The following is a 22,114-nucleotide window of genomic DNA, read 5'->3' on the forward strand; positions in this document are numbered from 1 at the left end:
GGAGGTAATCCAGGATAATTTCCCCATCTCAGGATCCTGAATTTAAGGCCGCCTGAAGTCTTTAGCCATGTAAGGTAATTTTCACAGGGGATTAGGACATAGACATCTGGGGGGGATTATTTAGCCCGACACAGTCCTCCCCCACCGCCTGCCAAAGCCACAGTCTTGGCAGTGCCTCATATGGCCCTGTGCCATCTGCACCTCCCTCCACCTCCTAACCTCACCTCCCACCCTTTCTCCCCTTCCCACTCTGCCTTTCCCACACTGGCCTCCTTGATGCTCCTTGAACATGACAGACATGCTCCTGCCTCAGGGCCTTTGCACTAGCTCTTCCTTCTGCCCAGAATGCTTTTCCACCAGAACCATGTTCACATGGCTCCCTCCCTCCTCTCCTTAAGGTCTTTGCTCATCTATCACCTTCTCAGCGAGGCCTTCTCTGGCTCTCCTTTTAAAATCTCGGTCCCCAATATCCCTGGCCCCTCTCCCCTCTCTGTTTCCCTGTGCACTCATCACCATGTATGTTACTTATTTGTTTCTCTAGTCTCTCTCCTGCCAGAGTGACCCTGTAGGAGAGCAGGAGTTTTTGTCGATTTTGTTCACTGCCAAAGCTGCAAGAATCTAGAACTGTGCCTGGCATATAGCAAGGGCTCATTTATTGTCTAATGAATGAGTAGATTAAGGAGCAACAGGCTGAGCTCACATTTGGGTGGTGGTGGAGAAGGGAGCCACTGCCCTGAGGGACTCAGTAAGATTCTCGGTGGGGACAAAGGCCAGAGTTGGCAGCAGGTTCTCAGAGACTAGATTTTCAGAGAGGCTGGAGCTGCCTGAGCAGGGAAGGGGTCCTGCGGCTGTGGTAACTTGAGAGGACGCTCATCCAGGACCCCAGGTCTGTGAAGCCAGACCTCTCTGCCCCACGCCTGGGCCCCTGAGTCCTAGATGGTGGGGTCGGCTGTCTCGTTCCCAGGGCAAGGGACTCTCAGGGTGATTGTGGAGCAGGGTGGGTGGTGTGTTGAAGACAGACAATTAGGAGCCCAGCCCGGCAGGTGCCTGTGAGGTAGGCCTGAGAGAACCCCTCTCACCCCCAGATATCCAGATTGGAGGGGGACTCTGGCAACGGAGGAGGCAGGAGCCTGCCTTTCCCAGACATGTGTCCTGGGCCAGGTGGCTTGAAGGAACAGACTGAAGGTGGGCCATGCTCTTGGGGCTAAGTGAGGAGCTGGGCCTGTCGCAATTTCCCTCTTCCTGGGACACCTGCCCCATGCGATGCTGAGTCTTTGGCCAAGTCCATCACATCAGACCCACATCTCCTAATGGCCTTGTCCTGCTGGTCTTGGATGTGTCTTGCTGTTGGTGTGAGGCTCCCAGAGGAGGGTGGAGGCCTCATTTTCAGCTGGCCTGGCTGGGGCCCCTTCAGGAAGTTGGCACCAGCTGGCAGTAGGGAGAAGGGTCTGGGTGTAGCAGGTCCTAGGGAGGAGAGGAAAAGAGACAGTTATTATGATGGGGACAGTGAGACCTGTGGGGGGTGGGGGGTAGAGACGGACAGAGGTGAGAGACACCCACAGAGAAGCCCCGGAAGCCCAGGATAGAAAGGGAGAAAGACGCAGAGATAGCAGGTCCCGGGAGAGCTGGAAAACAAGGTGGACACGGAGTGCCAGGAAAAGAGGAAGGAGAGACAGAGACGCTGAGAGGGAGAGAGACAGAGACGGGGAGAGGGAGAGAGAATGAGAGAGAGACAGAGACGGGGAGAAACAAAGCCATGGAAAGAGACACAGAGAAAGAATAAAAGAGAGAGACCACAAGAGAGGGGCGGAGACACACACGGAGCTGTACAGACAGGCGGAGTCTGGGAGAAACGGAAGCCGGGACGGGAATGGGCTGCTGCAATGGGCTTGACTGGGCCTTGACTGGCTGTGTGACCCTGGGTAATCCCCTTTCCCTCTCTAAGCCCTGTTCTTCTTGCGCAATTCAAGGCCTTGGATCCCTTTTACAAAGAAGGAAATTGCAGCCCCAGGAGGGGAAGGGACTTGCCCAGGGTCTCTCCTGGAAGCTCTGAGGTGCTTCCCCTGGGAGCTGAGGCCTTGAGACGTGGTGGAGGAGAAGTGAAGAGACCCCGCTCCCCCATCTTGACCCCCTCTCCGCTCAGGGTGTAGTGCTTTTGGCTCCTTGGGGCCCCCCATGCCCTACCCCTGTCACCTCCGCACCTGGTACTGGTGGTTCTCTGGCTTTGGCTGCAGGGGTGCAGGCATGGGCAAGGGCTGCGAGGGGAGAACATGGGTGAGCTGGGCCCTTGGCTCCCTCCGGCATCCCCCCTCCAACCCTGACCTTTGGTGTTACCTGACAGTCCTAGATCCAAAGTTCCCTTCGCTGAATGAGTCCCATTAGTCACCTCCTTAACGCTCTCAGCCTCCCCGTCCACACCTCTGGTTCTAAGCTCTTAGCCTTAGCATTTTAAGTTTCTCCTTTTATTTAATTGTAATGGCTTATTTTTTATCAATCCCTTCTCCCTTTCATTCCACCGGCACTATAAAGAGAGCTATAAAGAGAATATCTGCTCACTGTAGAAAATAGACAAGTGGAAAAGAGGAAAAAACCCACCCACCAGCTGCCACGACTCAGAGATAAACGCTGTTTCTGTCCCGCTCTTGCCTTCCAGTCTCTTTTTTTATGATTTTTAAAATCGGGAGAAAGAGAGAGAGTTGAAGTTCCCAAATTCTGTGTCAAAGTATCCTGGGTCCCCCTGTTAGAAGCTGGTGAGGGGAGTGGGTAGGGATGGGCTCACCGGAACTGAGTTCACGGACCCGGGGTCATTGAGGGGAGAAGCCAGGAAGACCGGAGATGACATTACTTCATAAACATTGTTGTTACCTGAAATAGAAGATACGGGGAGGCCAGCTGACAGACGGGACCCGCAGGCCTGCTCGGGCTGCCAACATTCATCTCTTCATTCATTGAGCTAACATTTGTGCAAATACTTCTTGCCAAACCCTGTGCTGGGGACATAGAAGTGACCAAGACAGTCTTGGCCCATCCTGGTCTCCTCAACTCCCTGTGGGGCTCATAGTCCAGTGGGGGAGACCGACCCAACCCCAGACTGTTTAGGGCTGAAGCTGGGGGCTAGGAGGCTGTGGGGTGTGTAACCAGCCTGGGGGTCAGGCAGGACTTCTTGGAGGAGGGGACATCTGAGATAGTAAGGAGAAGTGAGAGCTATGGAAAGGCAGGAGCAGATGTGTGTAGATTCCTGGTGGTGAGACCTGGCTATGTTTGAGGAACTGTGTTTGGTCTTTCTGGATCAAACACACACACCCACACTTTATTTATTTATTTTTTTTGTAGAGACAGAGTCTCACTTTGTCACCCTTGGTAGAGTGCTATGGCGTCACAGCTCACAGCAACCTCCAGCTCTTGGGCTTAGACGATTCTCTTGCCTGAGCCTCCCAAGTGGCTGGGACTACAGGCACCTGTCTCAATGCCTGGCTATTTTTCTGTTGCAGTTTGGCCAGGGCTGGGTTCAGTATATGGGGCTGGTGCCCTACTCACTGAGCCACAGGTGCTGCCCATTTTTGGGGAGAGGGGAACGGGAATGTTACACATGAGAGACGAAGCCAGGAAAGACAGTGGGAATCGGACCAGTTTACGCAAGGCCTTGAAGGTCATGTTAAAGAGGGTGGTGCCTGTGGCTCAAGGACTAGGGCACCAGCCCCATATATCAGGGGTGGTGGGTTCAAGCCCGGCCCTGGCCAAAACTGCAAAATAATAATAATAAGGTCATGTTAAGGAGCCTGGACTTTGACTGGGGGACTGGGGAGCCATGGAGGGCCTTGCACAGAAGAATGACAGGATCTGAGTTTTAGGTAAGGGTTGGAGGTGAGCCTGGAGGCTGGGAGGCTGGTGAGGAGCTGGGTGGGGGGATCCAGGAGATGGAGCCTGGGTTGGCTGTGACCTGTGAGGGTGGGCAGGACGCACTGCATGACGAGACAGGGCTGGTGGCCACTGAGAAGAGGAGGGAGAGCAGGTTTGGAGCAGGCGCTGATATGCTCAGATTCTGTGGGCAGAGTCTAGGGTGTCCCAGGGGTGAGTGTATTAGGAGGCCCCCAAGCAGGGGAGAATAGGGGGCTTGTAGCTGTGGGGGAGAAGAGATGGGAGGCAGGAGGAGGCTGGGGAGTGAGGCCTTGGGCTCCCCACTTACCAGTGCTGTAACTGGGGCCCTGTGTTGGTGTCTCTGTGGCCGTCATCCTGGGGGCGTATGGAGGGAACTGACATTAGAAGAGTGAGATGGTCAAGGGAGTACAGAGAAACCAGAAAGCTGGAGAGCAGGCCCCAGAGGGCAACATGGTTTCTCTGTCAGAGGGAGCCAGGGTGAGGCCTGACTCATCGCAGCTTCTTCCTCCGTAACCGCCAGCCACAATCCCTATTTTCCCACCTTAGGCCAACAAGCAATCTTCCCCAGACATCACCATTCATAGACAGCATCTAAATGATTCTGCTGCATACACTTTCTTTTCTTTTCTTTCATTTTTTCTTTTCTTCTTCTTCTTCTTTTTTTTGAGACAGAGTCTCAAGCTGTCACCCTGGGTGGAGTGCCATGACGACATCATATCTCAACAACCTCCAACTCTTGGGCTCAAGCAACGCTCTTATCTCACTTGCATACACTTTCTGGTGGTTTCCTTAACATATGTCTTTTTTTTTTTTTGTGGTTTTTGGCCAGGGCTGGGTTTGAACCCGCCACGTCCGGCATATGGGACCGGCGCCCTACTCCTTGAGCCACAGGCGCCATCCCTTAACGTATGTCTTTAAATCAACTCATCTAAATACATTCATTTAAAAAATACAACAACAACAACAAAAAGAAATAAAAAAAAAAAAGAAAAAGAAAAGTACACCTGGGCTGGGCGTGGAGGCTCACCCCTGTAATCTTAACACTCTGGGAGGCCGAGGTGGGTGGATTGCCTAAGCTCATGAGTTTGAGACCAGCCTGAGCCAGAGCAAGACCCCGGGTATTGTGGCGGGCATCTGTAGTCCCAGCTTCTTGGGAAGCTGAGGCAAGAGAATTGTTTGAACCCAAGAGTTTGAGGTTGCTGTGAGCTATGATGCCACAGCACTCTATTGAGGGTGACAAAGTGAGACTTTGTCTCAAAAAAATAAAAGTACAGATGAGGCTGGGCATGGTAGCACACACCTGTAATCCTAGCCCTCTGGGAGGCTGAGGCAGGTGGATCACTTGAGCTCAGTAGTTTGAGATCAGCCTGAGCAAGAGTGAGACCCCATCTCTACTAAAAATAGAAAAATTAGCCAGGCATTGTAGCAGATGCCTGTAGTCCCAGTTACTCAGGAGGCTAAGACAGGAGAATTGCTTGAGCCCAGGAATAGGAGCAGTGAGCTATGATGACACCATTACACTCTAGCCTAGGAAACAGAGCAAGACCCTGTCTCAAAAAAAAAATAAATAAATAAAATAAAAGTATACTTAATACCAGGGCAAGTTCACTAATTCACTAAATGAACATGTACAAGCACCAGCCATGTGTTGGGCACCACTGAAGGCACTGGGGACACAGCTGGGCACAAAACCCTGGGCCTTCTGGAGCAGACATTCTAGTGGGGAGAGAGAGAGAGAGAGAAGATTGGAGTAAAGGACTGACAGGAGAACATCAGAGTGAAAAGTATGAGGAAGGAAAGGGCCAGTGTGAAGGGTGTGCATGCACTTTTACAGTCAAGTAGGATGTTTTGGGGAGCCTCAAGGAGAAAGTCACATTTAAACAAAGGCCTGAAGCAAGCAAGGGGATGAGCTATGCAGAAATCATGGGAAGAGAGATATAGGCAGGGGAATCCGCCTGTGCAAAGGCCCTGTGGCAGGAGCAGTAAGGTGGCAAGGAGCAGCTGGGGCAGCATGTGAGGGGTAGCATGGTAACCACCATGAGGACTTTGGCCTTGACTCTGAGTGGAGGTGGGGGAGAGCTTGAGCCAAGGACGGACCTGAGCTGACTGGATCTAACAAGACCTCTCTGGCTGCAGAAAGGGAGCAGAAAGACCCAAGGCAGCAGAAAGACCAATAGAAAGCTGTTAGGTTGTAAGTGAAAAGAAAACTCAGTGTATGAGACACACACACACAGACACACACACACACACCCTGGAAAGGAGGAGGAGGAGTTAGTAAATATTAGAAAGGCATTGAAAGCTGAGTAGAACCTGACTGAGATGTTCACTTTGCCATAATTAGAATAATGCAAAGAGAACAGAAAAAGAAAAAAAAAGTATGTATGTCTCTATAAAGTTCATGTCTCTATAAAGTCTCTATTTTGCACACAAACTACGTCCACCCTGTATATAGCCATGTGATTCAAAGTCTTTAAAAAGTATCATAGCCATTAAAAAACTTTTTATTTGAAAATGATTCCAAATTTATAGAAAAGTTGCAAAAACAATACAAAGAACATCTGAATAACATCCCCCCAGATTCTGTACGGTTTTTACCCTGTGCTTTATCATTCACTTGCCCTCTCTCCACCTCTCTCTCCCTCCTTCCTTTTTTCCCCTTTCTGTCCTCACCCATGATCTTTTTTCTTGAACTATTTGAGGGTAAATTGCACACACCATTCCCCTTTACCCCTCAATACGTCTCTGTGAGTTTGTGTGTTTTAGTGCTATGGCCCAGAGTGCCATGTAAAGTTGCCTCCTGTTCAGGCAGTGCTTCGAAAATCTTTGAGATTCTTTGCAAATCACTGGCTGCAGTGGAAAGAAAGCTGGTCAAAGAAAGAATCAGGACATTTGGCTTGTAGTTCTGGCTCTGGAGCTTACAAGTCACTCAGGCCTGGGTTCCTATCCTGGGAACTTACTGATACTTAGAAGCCAGTTCTATGCCATTTGACAAATGACTCGATCTCTAGAGACTATGGCAAACTATAGCCTTACCTCTTTGGAGTGTCTGTCTGTCAGGGATGGCTTGTGGGCCTCCACTACCTGTGATACAACCATGGCAGGCATTACTAATCAATCACAGCATCCTTTCCCACTGAATTTAGATGCAACTTCTAACTCCTTCTCAACCAAGCTCTCCAGTGCCTGGAACATAGTAGGTCCTGAACAAATATCTGTTGACTGATTTACTGATCAGAGTAAGACTGAGAGATAAAAGCTATTTGTCATCCTTAAAGTAGAAAGTTTCAGAACAAAGACAAGCAGGAGGGGGGGGTGTCAAGAAACCACAGCAAATAAAAAGTTGAGGGAGGAGACAAATTGCTGCTTTCATATTCTGAGAACTATTGGGTGGCAGAAAAATTAGACATCTTTTTTTTTTTATCTTATAAGCAATCAGCTCAGAATCAAGGTTACAAGTGGAAGTTCTGAATACACCTATCTCATAAGGAAGGAATTTTTCATGAATAGACTGTCTCCTGGGGAAATAGGTTAAAGTCTCTACAGAGGTAGATACATCTGAGTGCCCACCATCCACTCCCCTTCTTTGACAATAGCACCTAGTTTTCTTTATGCAAACTCCTCCCCACTCTCAGTCCATTTAATCAGTGGAGCTTGATCTACCTTTGTTTCCAGGGCTGCACAACAGTGCAGTTTAGCCAGTATTTCAACACTTGGCCACAATGATTGGTTCATGTAAGGACATGAGACCTAAATTAAACCAATGAGAGGCAGGCTTGGTGCTTTTGCTGGAACTAGCAGGAAAAGGTGCTCTCCTTCCTCTGAGGTGGCTGAGCTGGTGACATATAAGCCTGGAGACACTGGGAGCCATCTTTTTTTTTTTTTTTTTGAGACAGAGCCTCAAGCTGTCGCCTTGAGTAGAGTGCTGTGCCATCACAGCGCACAACAACCTCCAACTCCTGGACTTAAGTGATTCTCTTGCCTCAGCCTCCCAAGTAGCTGGGACTACTACTGGGACTACTACAAGTAGCCCGCCACAGCGCCTGGCTATTTTTTTTTGGTTGTAGTTGTCATTGTTGTTTGGCAGGCCCAGGCTGGATTCAAACCCGCCAGCTCTGGTATATGTGGTTGGCACCTTAGCCTCTTGAGCTACAGGCTCTGAGCTGACACTGGGAGCCAACTTGTCACACCAGAAGGGATAGCATGCTTGAGAATTACACCATCATAGAAAAAAACAGAGTCGAAGAGATGTATGGAGGGGTCTCTTAACAAAATGAAACCCTTGGATCCAGCCATATCTGAAGCTAATCAGTCATGTAGTATACAGAATTTCTTTTTTTCTATTTTTTTTTTTTGGAGGGGGCAGGGTCTCACTTTGCCACCCTCAGTGGAGTGCTAGGGCATCATAGCTCACAGCAACCTCAAACTCTTGGACTCAAGCGATTCTCTTGCCTCAGCCTTCCAAGTAGCTGGGACTACAGGTGTCTGTCACAACACCTGGCTATTTTTTGAGACAGGGTCTTGCTCTTGCTCAGGCTGGTCTCGAACCCGTGAGCTCAGGCAATCCACCCTCCTTGACCTTCCAGAGTGCTGGAATTATAGGTGTGAGTCATTGTGGCTGGCCTAAAATTTCTTATTTTTGGTAGGCCAGTTCAAAAGTAGATTTCCTGTTTCTTGCTATGCAGAATTCTGTCTAATACAGCATAAAAAGATCTTGTCACCTCAAGGGTTCCAAGATTTTTTTTTTTTTTTTTTTTTGAGACAGAATCTCAATCTATTGCCCCAGGCTAGAGTGCCATGTCATCAGCATAGGTCACAGGAGCCTCAGACTCCTGGGCTCAGGCAATCCTCCTGCCTCAGGCTCTACAGGTATCCACCACAAACCGGCTAGTTTTTCTATGTTTAGCAGAGATGGGGTCTTGTTGCTCAGGTTGGTCTTGAACTCCTGCTCAAGGGATCCTTCTGCCTTGGCCTCCAGAGTGCTAGGATTACAGGCATGAGCCACAGTGCCTGGCCACATTCCAAAATTCGATGAGCTTGTGTAGGAGTTGGATGATGTAACTTGTGGAAGAATCAATGGGACCTGAGAGGGGAAGGGGAGGAGACAGAGGAAGGAGAGGCCTGGGGCCCCTATACCTGTGGCTCTGGCCCCTCCAGCCCCTTGTCACCAGGAGACAGGCAATGCTGCTGATGAGGAGGGCCCCAGCAGAAAGAGATCCAATGATGATGGCAGCCACCATTCCAGTGTTCAAGGGCAGGGGTGCACTGGGCATCTCCTTATGCTTTTCTGTGGGGTGGGGGGAGAGGAAGAGAAACTGTGTGATGTCTCGTGACAGCTCCCCCACCCCTGCCTACATCAATGAGCACTGATTATCCATGGAACACTGATGTGTAATTTCCTATTTCCAGCCCCACGCTTTCTCCTGCTTTTTAGTAGTATCCAACCATCTGGATGGCACATAAAACACAGCATGTCCCAGATGGAACTCCTCAGCTCCTCCACCTCCCTAAGATTTATCACCATCCTCAGCACATCCCAAACCTACCTCCTGACACTCTTCCCCCATCAACCTGCTTTTTCTCACCTCAGTTGATGACACCTCCTTCCTTCCAGCAAAAGGCTGTATTTTGTAAGAGACATAGGGGACTTGGAGGATTTTTAAACTGGACTTGTCAGGATTGGGACCACGCCTACCTGGCTGCTACTCTTCTGACCACCCGGATTTCATCTCAAGCTGGACACTTGTTATATTCCAGCCTTTCCTGGAAGCTAGGTTCAAAGACTATGAGGTCATAATGCGAGGTAGGGTTCAAGTCTCTCCTGCCTAGTGACTGTGACCTTGGGCAAATTACTCAACCTCTCTGGGAGTTGACTCCTCTATGAAATGAGGACAGTAATTAGACCTAACTCTTAGGGTTAGGAAGATTGAATGAATATCTACACACACATGTTCTCTCAGTTATCCAACAATGTAGAAGGTTCTGTGCTGTTTTAGAGATGAGGAAACTGAGGCACAGAGACTTAAATCAACCTGCCTGAGGGCTTAGGATAAGAATAGTGCCGGGATCACATTCAGACAACTTGAACTCCTAATGACCACTCTGTGTGTCTTCCAAAAGAGGCACCGGGGTGGCGCCTGTGGCTCAAGGAGTAGGTGCCAGCCCCATATACCGGAGGTGGTGGGTTCAAACCTGGCCCTGGCCCAAAACTGCAAAAGACGCACCTGTGTCTTGGGACCCCTTGAAGGGTGGGAATAAACTATTTTTGTCTCTTTATGAGTTAGTTCTGGCTGGCCAGGTGCAGTGGCTCACAACTATAATTCTAGCACTCTGGGAGGCTGAGGCAGGTGGGTTGCTTGAGTTCGGGAGTTCAAGACCAGCCTGAGCAATGGCAAGACCTCATCTCTACTAAAAATAGACTTTTCTAATCTACTAGAAAAGTTAGGCATTGTGGTAGGCACCTGTAGTCCCAGCTACTCTGGAGGCTGAGGCAGGAGGATCTCTTGAACCCAGGAGTTTGAGGTTGCTGTGAGTTAGACTGATGACATGGCACTCTAACATGGGCAATAGAGTGAGGCTCTATCCCAAAATCCCCCCAACATTCCCCTATTATTTACAAATAAACTAGAGTGTCATTTTATATATATTTTGTGTAATCAAATTAATAAATTTTTGAGTCATTTTCCTATAAGATTTTCTGTTCCAGGGGCGGCAAAACATTTTTTATTTATTTTTTATTTTTTTGTGGTTTTTGGCCGGGGCTGGATTTGAACCCACCACCTCCAGCATATGGGACCGGCGCCCTACTCCTTGAGCCACAGGCGCCACCAACAAAACATTTTAAAGGTTAACTGGGAAGAAGACAATCGCCTACATACAGGCTTGCCTGGTCTTTGGGCATATGCAATAGCTGTCCCCACAGACCAGCAAGGCAGATAAATTAGGCCCATTTTGCAGATGAGGAAGTCAAGGCCTAGAGGATTGCAGGCTGTTCCTCTTCCAGACACTCTGCTTGCAACTTCTGCACCTTCTACCTTATTGAATCCCTAGAACAGTGAGTGAAATTTGTTATCTTTTTTTTTTTTTTCTTGAGACAGAGTCTCACTCAGTCACCCTGGGATTGAGTGCTTGTGGCTTCATAGCTCATAGCAACCTCAAACTTTTGGGTTCAAGCTATCCTCTCGTCTCAGCCTCTTGAGTAGCTGGGACTATAGGCGCTTGACACAATATCTGACTAGATTTTTTTCTATTTTTAGTAGAGATGGGGTCTCACTCTTGCTCTTGAACTCCTGAGCTCAAGCAATCCACTCGCCTCGGCCTCCCAGAGTGTTAGGATTACAGGTGTGAGCCACCACATTGTTATTTTATTTTGCTCAGATTTTCTCCACCACTGACTAAGTCATTGCATTAATGAGGACACTAAACTCATATAGGGTGTCTGGAAGAGTTGTGTTTGAGTTCTGACTCCGCTATGGTAAACTGTGAGATTCTCTGAACCTCAGTTTCCTCCTCTATAAAACAAGAGAAAATAGCGCCTCCTTCCAGGGCTACTGTGATGATTAAGTGGGATAACAAATCAAGGCAGGCAGCCTGGTGGAGATGAAGGCCCTTTAGGAGCTCATAGCCCTTAGGAAGGGGGTGCTGCTCCTAGGTGGCAGCCCACCGCTGCTGTGTGAGAACACCATCCCGCTCCCCCCAGACCTTCTGTTTTGTAAGAGAACTTGTATGTGAAATTTCCTAGGGTCTCAGTCTTGGCAGCCAGGTAGGTGCTTTGTTTAGTCAAAGCAGTATGTTTAAAGCACTTTGGAACAAGCCATCCATGAATGGGGCTGGAAAAGAGGCTAAAAAGTGTCTTTATTTTGGGCAGGCCTCCATTCAGTTAAAACTGAGGATTTTCTTTTCAAGGCAGGCTGGGCACGAGTAAAGTTGCTCCTCCCTGCTTTGTTGGGCATCAGCCCAGCTTGGCTGGACTTCGATGGAGGAACAAGTGGACTGATTCCTCTTGCCCAGTGCCATAAGCTAGTCTCTCTGCTGTGGGAGGCTTCCTGGGGAATGGCCTCGTTTTGATGCTGTCTTCCCTGTATTAATTTGCTGGGGCTGTTGTAACGAAGTGCCATGAATTGGGTAGTTTCAACTACAGAAATTAATTGTCTCAGAGTTCTGGAGGTTCCAAGTCCAAGATCAAGATGTTGACAGATTCTCCCTCAGACCCCCAGAAGGTCTTGCCTGGCTTCTGTGGTTCGCTGGGGGTCTTGGTGTTCCTTGGCCTATAGACGCATCTTCACATGCTTTCCTTCCTGGGTGTCTGTCTCCATGTCCCAATTTTCCCCTTTTATAAGGACATCAGTCATGTTTTTTAGAGCTCACACTAAGGTCCTCATTTTAACTTGATCACCTCTGTAAAGATGACCCCATTTCTAAATAAGGTCACATTCTGAGATACTGGGGGTTAGGACTTCAAGAAGTAAGTGATTTTTTGGGGGGGCGTGGGGGACAAAATTCAACCTATTACTCCTCCTAAGCCAGGTTCCTGGCCCTCCTGGAGAGTCTCTGAGCTGTTCAGGACCCTTTAATCCGTTCCTTCTCTGCTTAAATCAGACAGGAACAGTTTCTGTTGCTGCATCAAGAGCACTGCCTGGGACCAGGCACGGTGGCTCACGCCTATAATCCTAGCACTCTGGGAGGCTGAGGCAGGTGGATTGCTTGGAGCTCACGAGTTGGAGACTAGCCTGAGCAAAAGAAAGACCCCATCTGTACTAAAAATAGAAAATTTGAGGCAAGAGGACTGCTTGAGCCCAAGACTTTGAGGTTGCTGTGAGCTATGATGCCACAGCACTGTACCCAGAGCAACAGCTTAAGACTCTGTCTCAAAAACAAAACAAAACAAACAAACAAACAAAAATACTGCCTGGTTTGCTTGTTAAGTGTCTTTTTTTAATGACTGTTATATTTTTTCCTTATTATTATGAATGATGAAGTTATAAATAGGGAGCCTGTGGAATACTGTGTTTTCCAAGGTTAAGGGCAACAATATTTTCCATTCCTATGTGTTCTCTTATGATATGACCTTGCTGTTTTCCTATCTAGTGGAAGGGTCTAATCTCTCTTTTTTGAATCTGGGCCAACCTTAGGGACTCACTTAACCAAAAGAATCTCATATAAGTGATACTGTGTGACTTCCAAGGCTGGAGCAAAAGAAGCTGTATAGTGTCTGCCCTGGTATTTTGGAATGCTCGCTCCCCAGATTCTACCCTTCAGAACTCAGCTGCCATGTTGTGAGGAAGCCCAAGTAGTCACACAGAGAGGCCACATGGAGGTCATCTGGTCAACAGCTCCATTTGAAGTCTAAGCTGACAATCAGCATAATCCCATTCACAAGACACGTGAGTGAAGACACCTCTGGGTGATTCCAGCCTCTAGCTTTCAAGCCAGCCTCAGCCTGTTGAGCTTTTTCATCTGAGGCTCCACATATCACGAAGCAAACAAGCCATCTCTGCTATATCCTATCTGAATTCTTTTTTTTTTTTGTAGAGACAGAGTCTCACTTTATCGCCCTCGGTAGAGTGCCATGGCCTCACACAGCTCACAGCAACCTCCAACTCCTAGGCTTAAGTGATTCTCTTGCCTCAGCCTCCCAAATAGCTGGGACTACAGGCGCCCGCCACAACGTCCAGCTATTTTTTGGTTGCAGTTCAGCCGGGGCCGGGTTTGAACCCGCCACCCTCGGTATATGGGGCCGGCGCCTTACCGACTGAGCCACAGGTGCCGCCCAAACATTTCTTTTTTTTTTTTTTTTTGGCCGGGGCTGGGTTTGAACCCGCCACCTCCGGCATATGGGACCGGCGCCCTACCCGCTGAGCCACAGGCACCGCCCTCCTATCTGAATTCTTAATCACAGCAATTATGAATATAAAAAAATGGTGGTTGTTTTATACCACTGAGTTTGTTCTGCATCAATAAGTAAGTGGAATGAGGCCCCATGTTTTGTTTTTCTTTAAGGAGTGAAATCTTTCCTTTTGGGTTTTCTCTTCACTGGTCTCTGGGACCATCCACATTCAACTCTGCTAACAAGGATCATCTGGGTCTTCTGCAGTGGATCAGATCTATTCATGCTGATCTTTAGGCACAACCACATCTATAAAGGGCTTTGACATACTTAATATTCAAGTGGACATTGGCCAGACCACATGTAAAAATAGAACTCTGACCCACAGTCTGTGGCAACCTTCCCAGTAACACCCCTTAAAATAAATAGCCCAAGAAGCTGGCCTGCTGTGAGTCAGGGTCGCAGGAAGCCAGATTACTGTTACTAGTACAATCCAGGGAGCTTTTTTTTTCCGAGACAGAGTCTCACTATGTCACCCTCAGTAGAGTGCTGTGGTGTCACAGCTCACAGCAACCTGAAACTCTTGGGCTTAAGTGGTTCACTTGCCTCAGCCTCCCAAGTATCTGGGACTACAGGTGCCTGCCATAATGCCCGGCTATTTTTTTGTTGTTGCAGTTGGTTAGCTGGCCCAGGCTGGGTTCGAACCCACCACTCTTGGTGTATGTGGCTGGCGCTGTAACCACTGTGCTATAGGCACCAAGCTAGTCCAGGGAGCTTATTAATAACTTCTATAACATTGGCATAAAATGGGCAGGACTTGATTAATAACTGACAGTTTCTCTAGTTTTTGTCCTCACTTCCAGTTTAGAGGCAACCAAAGAAAGCCAAATCTGCCCTCCTCAACTAGTCCCACAGGATGTCCTGCTTCTAGGTAGTCACCTGCAGCTTCCCCAGGACAACAGCCTCCAATCGGGGCACTGCTGAAACCTCTACTCTTCCCACTCCTCTGCCTGCCTTCGAGTCTCTGCCTAAGTGTAAGTGATTGTGGCTAACTCCGCAGGCTCTGCATAAATAGCCTTTGCTTTTCCTTTTTGGTTCATCTTTGTTGATTTCCACAGTTTAAAAAGCAGCAGCTTCACATAGACTTGCTGAGCCAGTACTTCTAACCACCCTGTGGGGGAGGTGCTGTTTTCGCCCCCCATTTATAGACACAGAAGCGGAGGCCCTGAGGGATTTGGTAATTTGACGTCATCTACTTAGTCCTGGATAAGGCAGGGTAAAGTCATCGTTAAGGACATGAGCTCTGGAGCCAGCCAGCCTGGGCTTAAATCTTGCATCTGCTGTTCTCTAGCTGGGTGACCTGGGGGAGTCACTTAAACTCTCCATTCCTCAGTTTCCCTATCTGTAAGATTGGGGGATCATCACAGCAGGGCTGGGAGGATGCAGAGTATACATGTGTGTCAGTGCCCTGTATGTGGTCGGTCAGGGGAACTGGGCTTTGTAATTAATTGCCTTGGGTGTCAGAAAGCCCAGAAGGCATAGAGGAATCTGTGCAGGGTTGCTGAGAAGCCCAAATACCCACAGCTAGATTTATGGGACAACAGACACAAGCTGTAAATGACCATAAACCTCATCTGTGATTCTGAGTCGAGCTTTTGCTGCTCCCTGGCTGTGGGATCTTAAGCAACTGACCTCCCTTCTCTGAGCCTCAGTTCTCTCATCTGTAAGCTGGGGCTGCTGGGGGTACAGATCGCGTGTTCCCAACCTGAAAATACAGAATCCAAAATGCTCCAAAATCTGAAAATTTGGGGGCACTGACATGATGCCATAAGTGGAAAATTCCACATATAAGTACCGAACACAAACTTTGTTTCAGGCACAAAATTACTAGAAATGCTATATAAAGTTATCTTCAGGTTATGTGTATCAGGTACATATGAAAAATAAATGAATTTCATGTTTAGACTTGAGTCCTGTCCCCAGAGATCTCATTATATATATACTTCAATATTCCAAAATCCAAAATCATCTGAAATCCCAAACACTTCTGGTCCCAAGCCTATTGGATAAGGGGTACTCCAACTGTACCTATAGTTCCTGAGCCTCTCGTGTTTTCAGGCTGCCCTATGCCTGTGGAATCCTCCTTGTCATAAGTCCTGGCAGAGATTTGCTTTCTTAGCCCCTCTTACCAGTTAGGTACAATGCATTCTTTTACAATTTATGTATCATTGAATGGCTTCCACTTTCTCCTGAGCATATAAGCTACTTTATAAGTTGCTTCAGTGGCATAATTTTCAGGTCTTATTGCTGCTTGAAAGAATTGTCTTTGCTTTTGTTTTTCATCTTTTCTTGAGACAAAGTCTTACCCTGTAGCCCTGAGTAAGAGTGCCATGGCGTCCTAGCTCACAACAACCTCAAACTCCTGGGCTCAAGTGATCCTCTTGTCTCAGCCTCCTTGAGGAAGGAAAAATAAATCTTACACTTCTTAGTGATCCTGAGAAAGCAGCAGGCAGCTGCAGAAGAACTCCTCCTCCAAAGATAAGAACAAACTTTACACTGAGCCGAAATAACCTTGAAAAGCAAAAGAAAAAAGACTCTGTAACTAATAACAATATGCTGCTTTCTATCATCTGTAGCCTTAACTATGTCACTTATATTGAACTGAAAGGAAAAAGAAGGTAAAAAATGTTTGGGAAAAAACTGTTTCCTGGAACTCAGCATTTCAGGCCTTGAGGCACCTGAGTTTTCCCCAGCAATTAAAGGTTCCTTCCTCTATATTGTTGGTGTCAGTGTCTGTCTGTTTTAATTGGCTGTTTTCCTGCAACATTTTTGGTTCCCAGACCAGGAAAACGAGCAGGTGGATTGGAAGCGGGAGACTCTGGGGGCTTCCCCATCCTGGGCGTAGCACCCCTTGGGGCACTCCCCAGCATCCTGACTGATGCCATTGCCTAGGAGTGCTCTCGTGCAGATTCCATGGAGGGGGCCCTCAGTAGGGTGGTAGGGAGGTCTCACTGCGGTCCTCTGCAGCTGCAGCTCACCAATAGAGGAACGAACATATGGAGGAAGAACACGTCCAGACTTAGGTAAGAACTGGATTAAAGAGTGGAAGAGGAGTTTGATCACCTCCTTGAGACAGGAACCTCAGTAAAAACGGGCAGGAAAAGGAACTGACCTCCATAATGCAGGGGGCCTCAGTAAGAGAGGCAAAAAGAAACAGAATAGGCAGGGGCCTCCACAAAAGCAAAAGGGATTGGGAGGAATTATTCAGCCTCTGCGAATAAGTGGTGTATGAAAGAATGAGTGACTGCATAGCTCCATGACTGGTCATGTTATGGAGCTCGATTGGGCCCTAACCTACGGTGACATTATAAGGCATAAGGGTGACTTGCTGCACAGCAGCAACCAGGCCCAGGGCTTATATGGGTGCACCTTAGCTAAGACACTCCTTAAAGCTGGGGGGACCTGAGAGATCTTCAGCACCCCGCCCCCTTATTTGTCTGCGCCACAGGGATGGGTCCTGCGCCATCTAAGGAAACTCCCCTAAGGTTAATGGTTCAAAATTAAAAAAAAAAAAAAGGTTTTGTAGGAGACTATGCAGTTACTATGACCCCTAAAAAGTTGGGAAAACTTTGTGAGCTAGAATGGCCATCCTTTGGAGTAGGCTGGCCATCAGAAGGGAGTTTATTTTATTATTATTATTATTTTTGTGACAGAGTCTCATTATTTCACCCTTGGTAGAGTGCTCCGGTGTCACAGCTCACAGCAACTTCAAACTCTTGGGCTCAAGTGATTCTCTTGCCTCAGTCTCCCAAGTAGCTGGGACTACAGGCGCCCTCCACAATGCCTGGCTAGTTTTAGAGATGGGGTCTCGCTCTTGCTCAGGCTGGTCTCAAGCCTGTGAGCTCAGGCGATCCACCCACCTCGGCCTCCCAGAGTGCTAGGATTACAGGCATGAGCCACCACTGCACCCGGCCATACCATGCCTATTGTTAACTGTAACTATACCCCAGGAAGAAGAATGGAGATTAATCATGAGGCCAGAACAAGAAAATTTAGAGTCAGAGTTAATTGTTAAGTGGCCTAAGGTATGGGCAGAAAATAATCCCTCTGGACTGGCCTAAACCAGGGACCTGTGATATGTGGAACTAAAGACAGGGGCACAACCTGTCAGACAATGGCAGTATCCAAAGCCAAAGGTGGCACTGGAAGGAATTCAGTCCCTTTTGAACAAACTAAGGTCTTATGAAACAATCTGTCCCTGCCACTCATAATGGAACACTTCTCTCCTGCCAGTCTCAAGGCCCAGGACCTCAGAGTATCGCCCTGTGCAGGACTTAAGACGAGTTAGTCAAGTTACTGTAACATTGCACTCAACAGTGCCAAACTCCTACACTCTTCTTAGCTTGGTATCAGCAGAAGTTGCCTGGTTCACTTGTTTAGATTTAAAATATGCCTGTGTCCTCACATGGTGGCAGGTTCAGATGCACACCCCTGTGCCTTTTTTTTTTTTTTTTTGTAGAGATAGAGTCTCACTTTATGGCCCTCGGTAGAGTGCCGTGGCCTCACACAGCTCACAGCAACCTCCAACTCCTGGGCTTAAGTGATTCTCTTGCCTCAGCCTCCCAAGCAGCTGGGACTACAGGCTCCCACCACAACGCCCGGCTATTTTTTTTTTTTTTTGGTTGCAGTTTGGCCCAGGCTGGGTTTGAACCCGCCACCCTTGGTATATGGGGCCAGCGCCTTACCGACTGAGCCACAGGCGCCGCCCCCCTGTGCCTTTTTTTAAAGGAGACTAATCCCATTCACAAGGGCTCTGCCCTCATGATCTAATCAACTTCCTGAGGCCCCCAATTATTATTATTTTTTTTTTGTAGAGACCGAGTCTCACTTTATGGCCCTCGGTAGAGTGCCGTGGCCTCACACAGCTCACAGCAACCTCCAACTCCTGGGCCTAGGCGATTCTCCTGCCTCAGCCTCCCAAGTAGCTGGGACTACAGGCGCCCGCAACAACGCCCAGCTATTTTTTGGTTGCAGTTCAGCTGGGGCCGGGTTTGAACCTGCCACCCTTGGTATATGGGGCCGGCGCCTTACTGACTGAGCCACAGGTGCTGAGCCCCCAATTATTAATAGTTTGGGGGTTAAGACGCTGGTGTATGAATTCAGACCGCAGCACCTCCCTCCCTTAATCCCCTTCTTCTGGTCAAATGTCTCCTCTTCAGTGAGGCCTCTTTGGTCCCTCCCTTCCTATGGCAGATACATCTTCATGGTTAATTTCTTTACTGGGCAAATCATAACCCGTGGGGGTTGCAGTTTCTCCATCTGTAAAATTTAAACCATAATGGCATCTGCCCCACAGAGTTGTGTTGAGGTAGAAATGAGTTAATATGGGATAGTGGTTCTCAACCAGGGTGATTTTTGCCCCTGGGTGACATTTGGCAATATCTAGAGACATTTTTGGTTGTCACAACTAGGAAGGTCATATGGGCATCTAGTGAGTAGAGGCCAGGAATGCTGCTGCATAAACATCTCTACAAGCACAAGCCCTTTACTACAAAGAACTGGCCAGTCCAAAATGTCACCAGTGCTGAGGCTGAGAAACCATTGCTGGTTTTTTAGGTTTTTGTTCCGAGACAGAGTCTCACTCTGTTGCCCAGGCTAGAGTGGCATGGTGTCATAGCTCATAGCAACCTCAAACTCTTGTGCTCAAGCGATATTTTTGTCTCAGCCTCCTGAGCAGTTGGGACTACACATGCCTACCACCATGCCCAACTAAGTTTTCTATTTTTAGTAGAGACAGAGTCTCACTTTGCTCAGGCTGGTCTTGAACTCCTGAGCTCAGGCAATCCACTTGCCTCAGCCTCCCAGAGTGCTAGGATTATAGGTGTGAGCCATCGCACCTGGATGAAACCATTGCTATTGTCCACTGCCTTAGCACTTTTCCCAGAGTGGATTCATCAATAAGTATTTATTCAATAAGTATTCATCAATAAGTATTTATTCAGCAATAAATACTTGCCTTATGAACATAAAGATTGAGTGATTAAGTAATGTATTGCTTGTGACCAGGCATTCAGTAAGTGCTCAATAAATAAATGTATGTGTGTAGTAAATGAGATGGCGAATTCCCCAATGTCTAGCAAAACCCAGGTATTTATTTTTATTTATTTATTTTTTTGTGGAGACAGAGTCTCGCTTTATCGCCCTTGGTAGAATGCTGTGGCGTGACACAGCTCACAGCAACCTCCAACTCCCGGGCTTAGGCGATTCTCTTGCCTCAGCCTCCCAAGTAGCTGGGGCTACAGGTGCCCGCCACAACGCCTGGCTATTTTTTATTGTTGTTGCAGTTTGGCTGGGGCTGGGTTTGAACCCGCCACCCTCAGTATATGGGGCCGGCACCCTACCCCTGAGTCACAGGCGCCGCCCAAAAACCAGGTATTTAATACGTATTTTATTACTTAATGTATGTGAGGCTCATATGATATCTCTAGGACCTGGTGCACAGTGGATGCTCTAGCAGTATGTGTTGAATGAATGAATGAATGAGAGGACTAAATAAAATGGTGTCTGTACAGGGCCTGGTCCATAGTGGTGGCTCAAGGCCAGTTAGTTTGCCCACCTCCTCCCCAGATCCTAAGACTCACCTGCCACCCGGACCTCAGTCTTAGCCCTCATGGTCCAGGCAGGGTTGATGGTGATGGCTACTTGGTAGGTGCCACTATCTGTGGGCTGGGCACGTCGCAGCAGCATGGAGCCATTGAGGAAGCCCACAATGTCTCGGTGTTCCATGGCATTGCCATCCCTCTGGGGCCGCTGTAGTCCAGGTATGTAGGTGAATAGCCTTGTACCTCCAGAGGTCTCCTCCCCCAGGTACCAGTTAATGTCCTGAAAGGTGTCTGGGACACCCTGGACAGACAAGAGAAGGTCCTGGTTCTTTTGAGGCTGCTCTGGAATCTTCTGGATATAGAGGGCTGCCTGGGAGTCTTGGGGCATCCAGAGTGCCAGGATTGAAGCTGTGGGAGTTATGAGGGAGGCCTGAGATCAGGAGTGTTGGTCAAGGACCTCCCTAGATAGAGATCATCACTTGGAGCAAATACTCTGTGTGCTGTTCACCAAAGGCAGGACTAGCATTGATTAGTGATGTCTGCTCTGGGTGCAGGCATGGGAATATAGAAATAACACCACAGATTTGCCATCTTATTGATTCAGGTGGTTTTTCTGCCATGAGGTGTTGTGTGGCCTGCCTCAAATGCACAGATTATCTAAATTCATTCATTCATTTATTTAACCCATATTTATAGGCATGTGTATCATGTAAGCTATAGTATCAACTATGTATAATCGGTCTAAACTGCCCTAGATTTCTAGGCACGGAGGATACAGCAAAAACACAAACACAAATAAATTCTCACATTCATGGTCCTGACATTCTAGAAAATTCCATAGATAAAATGGTCGTGGGGCTGTGATTCTACTGTCTCTCTCCCCATCTTACTTTAACAACTTCATCTTCCAGGATAAGCTTTCCCTCCTATTTTTTTTTTTGAGACAGAGTCTCACTATGTTGCCCTCGGTAGAATACCGTGGCATCACAGCTCACAGCAACCTCAAACTCCTGGGCTTAAGGGATTCTCTTGCCCCAGCCTCCCAGTAGCTGGGACTACAGACACCCGCCACAACATCCAGCTATTTTTTTTATTGCAGTTGTCATTGTTGTTTAGCTGGCCCAGGCTGGTTTCGAACCTGCCAGCCTTGGTATATGTGGCTGGCACCATAACCACTGTGCTACCAGCACCAAGCCTTTCCCTCCTTCTAAGAAGAAAACCTCAGCCTCTGGGCTAAGTCTCATCTTCTCCTCTCAGTCTTTAGAGAATATTCCTTTCTTACCTGAGAGCAGGAGACTCTTTGAGAGGTGGCCCTGGGTCCCCACGTTAATCTCCATCTCCTGTGAAGAGGCAAGGAGCCACCTGCTGGACACCAAAGGGGCCAGAGGGCTGGGCCTGGCAATCTGAAGTGGGCCAGCTCCGTGGAGGTCCTGGGGGTGTCTTAGGGACACTGCAGAGAGGCTGGCTCAGCCCCAGCTTCCCCTTTCCACGGGCTCCACCTGTGTTCCCTGGGACAGAAGTGCAGACACTGGTTGAACCAGTTTTCCAGAGTGACTGGGGAACTTCCTGGGGCTTCCCCAGGCTCCTCCCCTGTGCCCCTCAACCTTGTCTACTCAGTGTGACCATGGGCAGCAACAGCAGTCATCACGGCAATGGTAACAGCAGCCAATTCCCCTGGGTCAGCTGGGCCCCTGCAGGAAGGCAATACATGCTGCCTATCCCATAGCCACCACGCCTAACTGTTCCCACCTCACAGATGTGAAGACTAAGGCTCAGGGATAGAGGCAAGTCTGGCAGCAGGCAAAGGTGG

General features: G+C 48.4%; 1 protein-coding gene across 2 annotated transcripts; it reads right to left on the reverse strand.

The window, feature by feature from the left end:
* Positions 1-1,272: 1,272 nt before the first annotated feature.
* On the reverse strand, positions 1,273-21,801 carry CEACAM19 (CEA cell adhesion molecule 19). 2 transcript variants are annotated; one of them, XM_053604285.1, is made up of 7 exons: positions 21,587-21,801; positions 20,344-20,712; positions 9,013-9,163; positions 4,187-4,233; positions 2,780-2,865; positions 2,202-2,255; positions 1,273-1,464 (listed from the first exon to the last, which is right to left on the reverse strand). In XM_053604285.1, exons 1-7 carry the CDS (start codon positions 21,639-21,641, stop codon positions 1,411-1,413), a joined length of 816 nt encoding a protein of 271 aa, XP_053460260.1. In that variant the 5' UTR covers positions 21,642-21,801; the 3' UTR covers positions 1,273-1,410. The 2 variants fall into 2 exon arrangements, with proteins under 2 accessions (XP_053460260.1, XP_053460261.1); XM_053604286.1 differs by lacking the exon at positions 2,202-2,255.
* Positions 21,802-22,114: the final 313 nt, after the last annotated feature.

This window comes from Nycticebus coucang, chromosome 10, assembly GCF_027406575.1.
Source record: "Nycticebus coucang isolate mNycCou1 chromosome 10, mNycCou1.pri, whole genome shotgun sequence".
Lineage (NCBI taxonomy): Eukaryota > Metazoa > Chordata > Mammalia > Primates > Lorisidae > Nycticebus > Nycticebus coucang.

Excerpts from the sequence above, each read along its gene's own strand:
- CEACAM19 (XM_053604285.1), bottom strand. The coding sequence starts at position 21,641 with ATGGAGATTAACGTGGGGACCCAGGGCCACCTCTCAAAGAGTCTCCTG. Across the intron at positions 9,164-20,343 it reads GACTGAGGTCCGGGTGGCAG|AAAAGCATAAGGAGATGCCC; the intron begins GTGAGTCTTAGG and ends CCCACCCCACAG. Across the intron at positions 1,465-2,201 it reads CAGAGAACCACCAGTACCAG|GACCTGCTACACCCAGACCC; the intron begins GTGCGGAGGTGA and ends TCTCCTCCCTAG.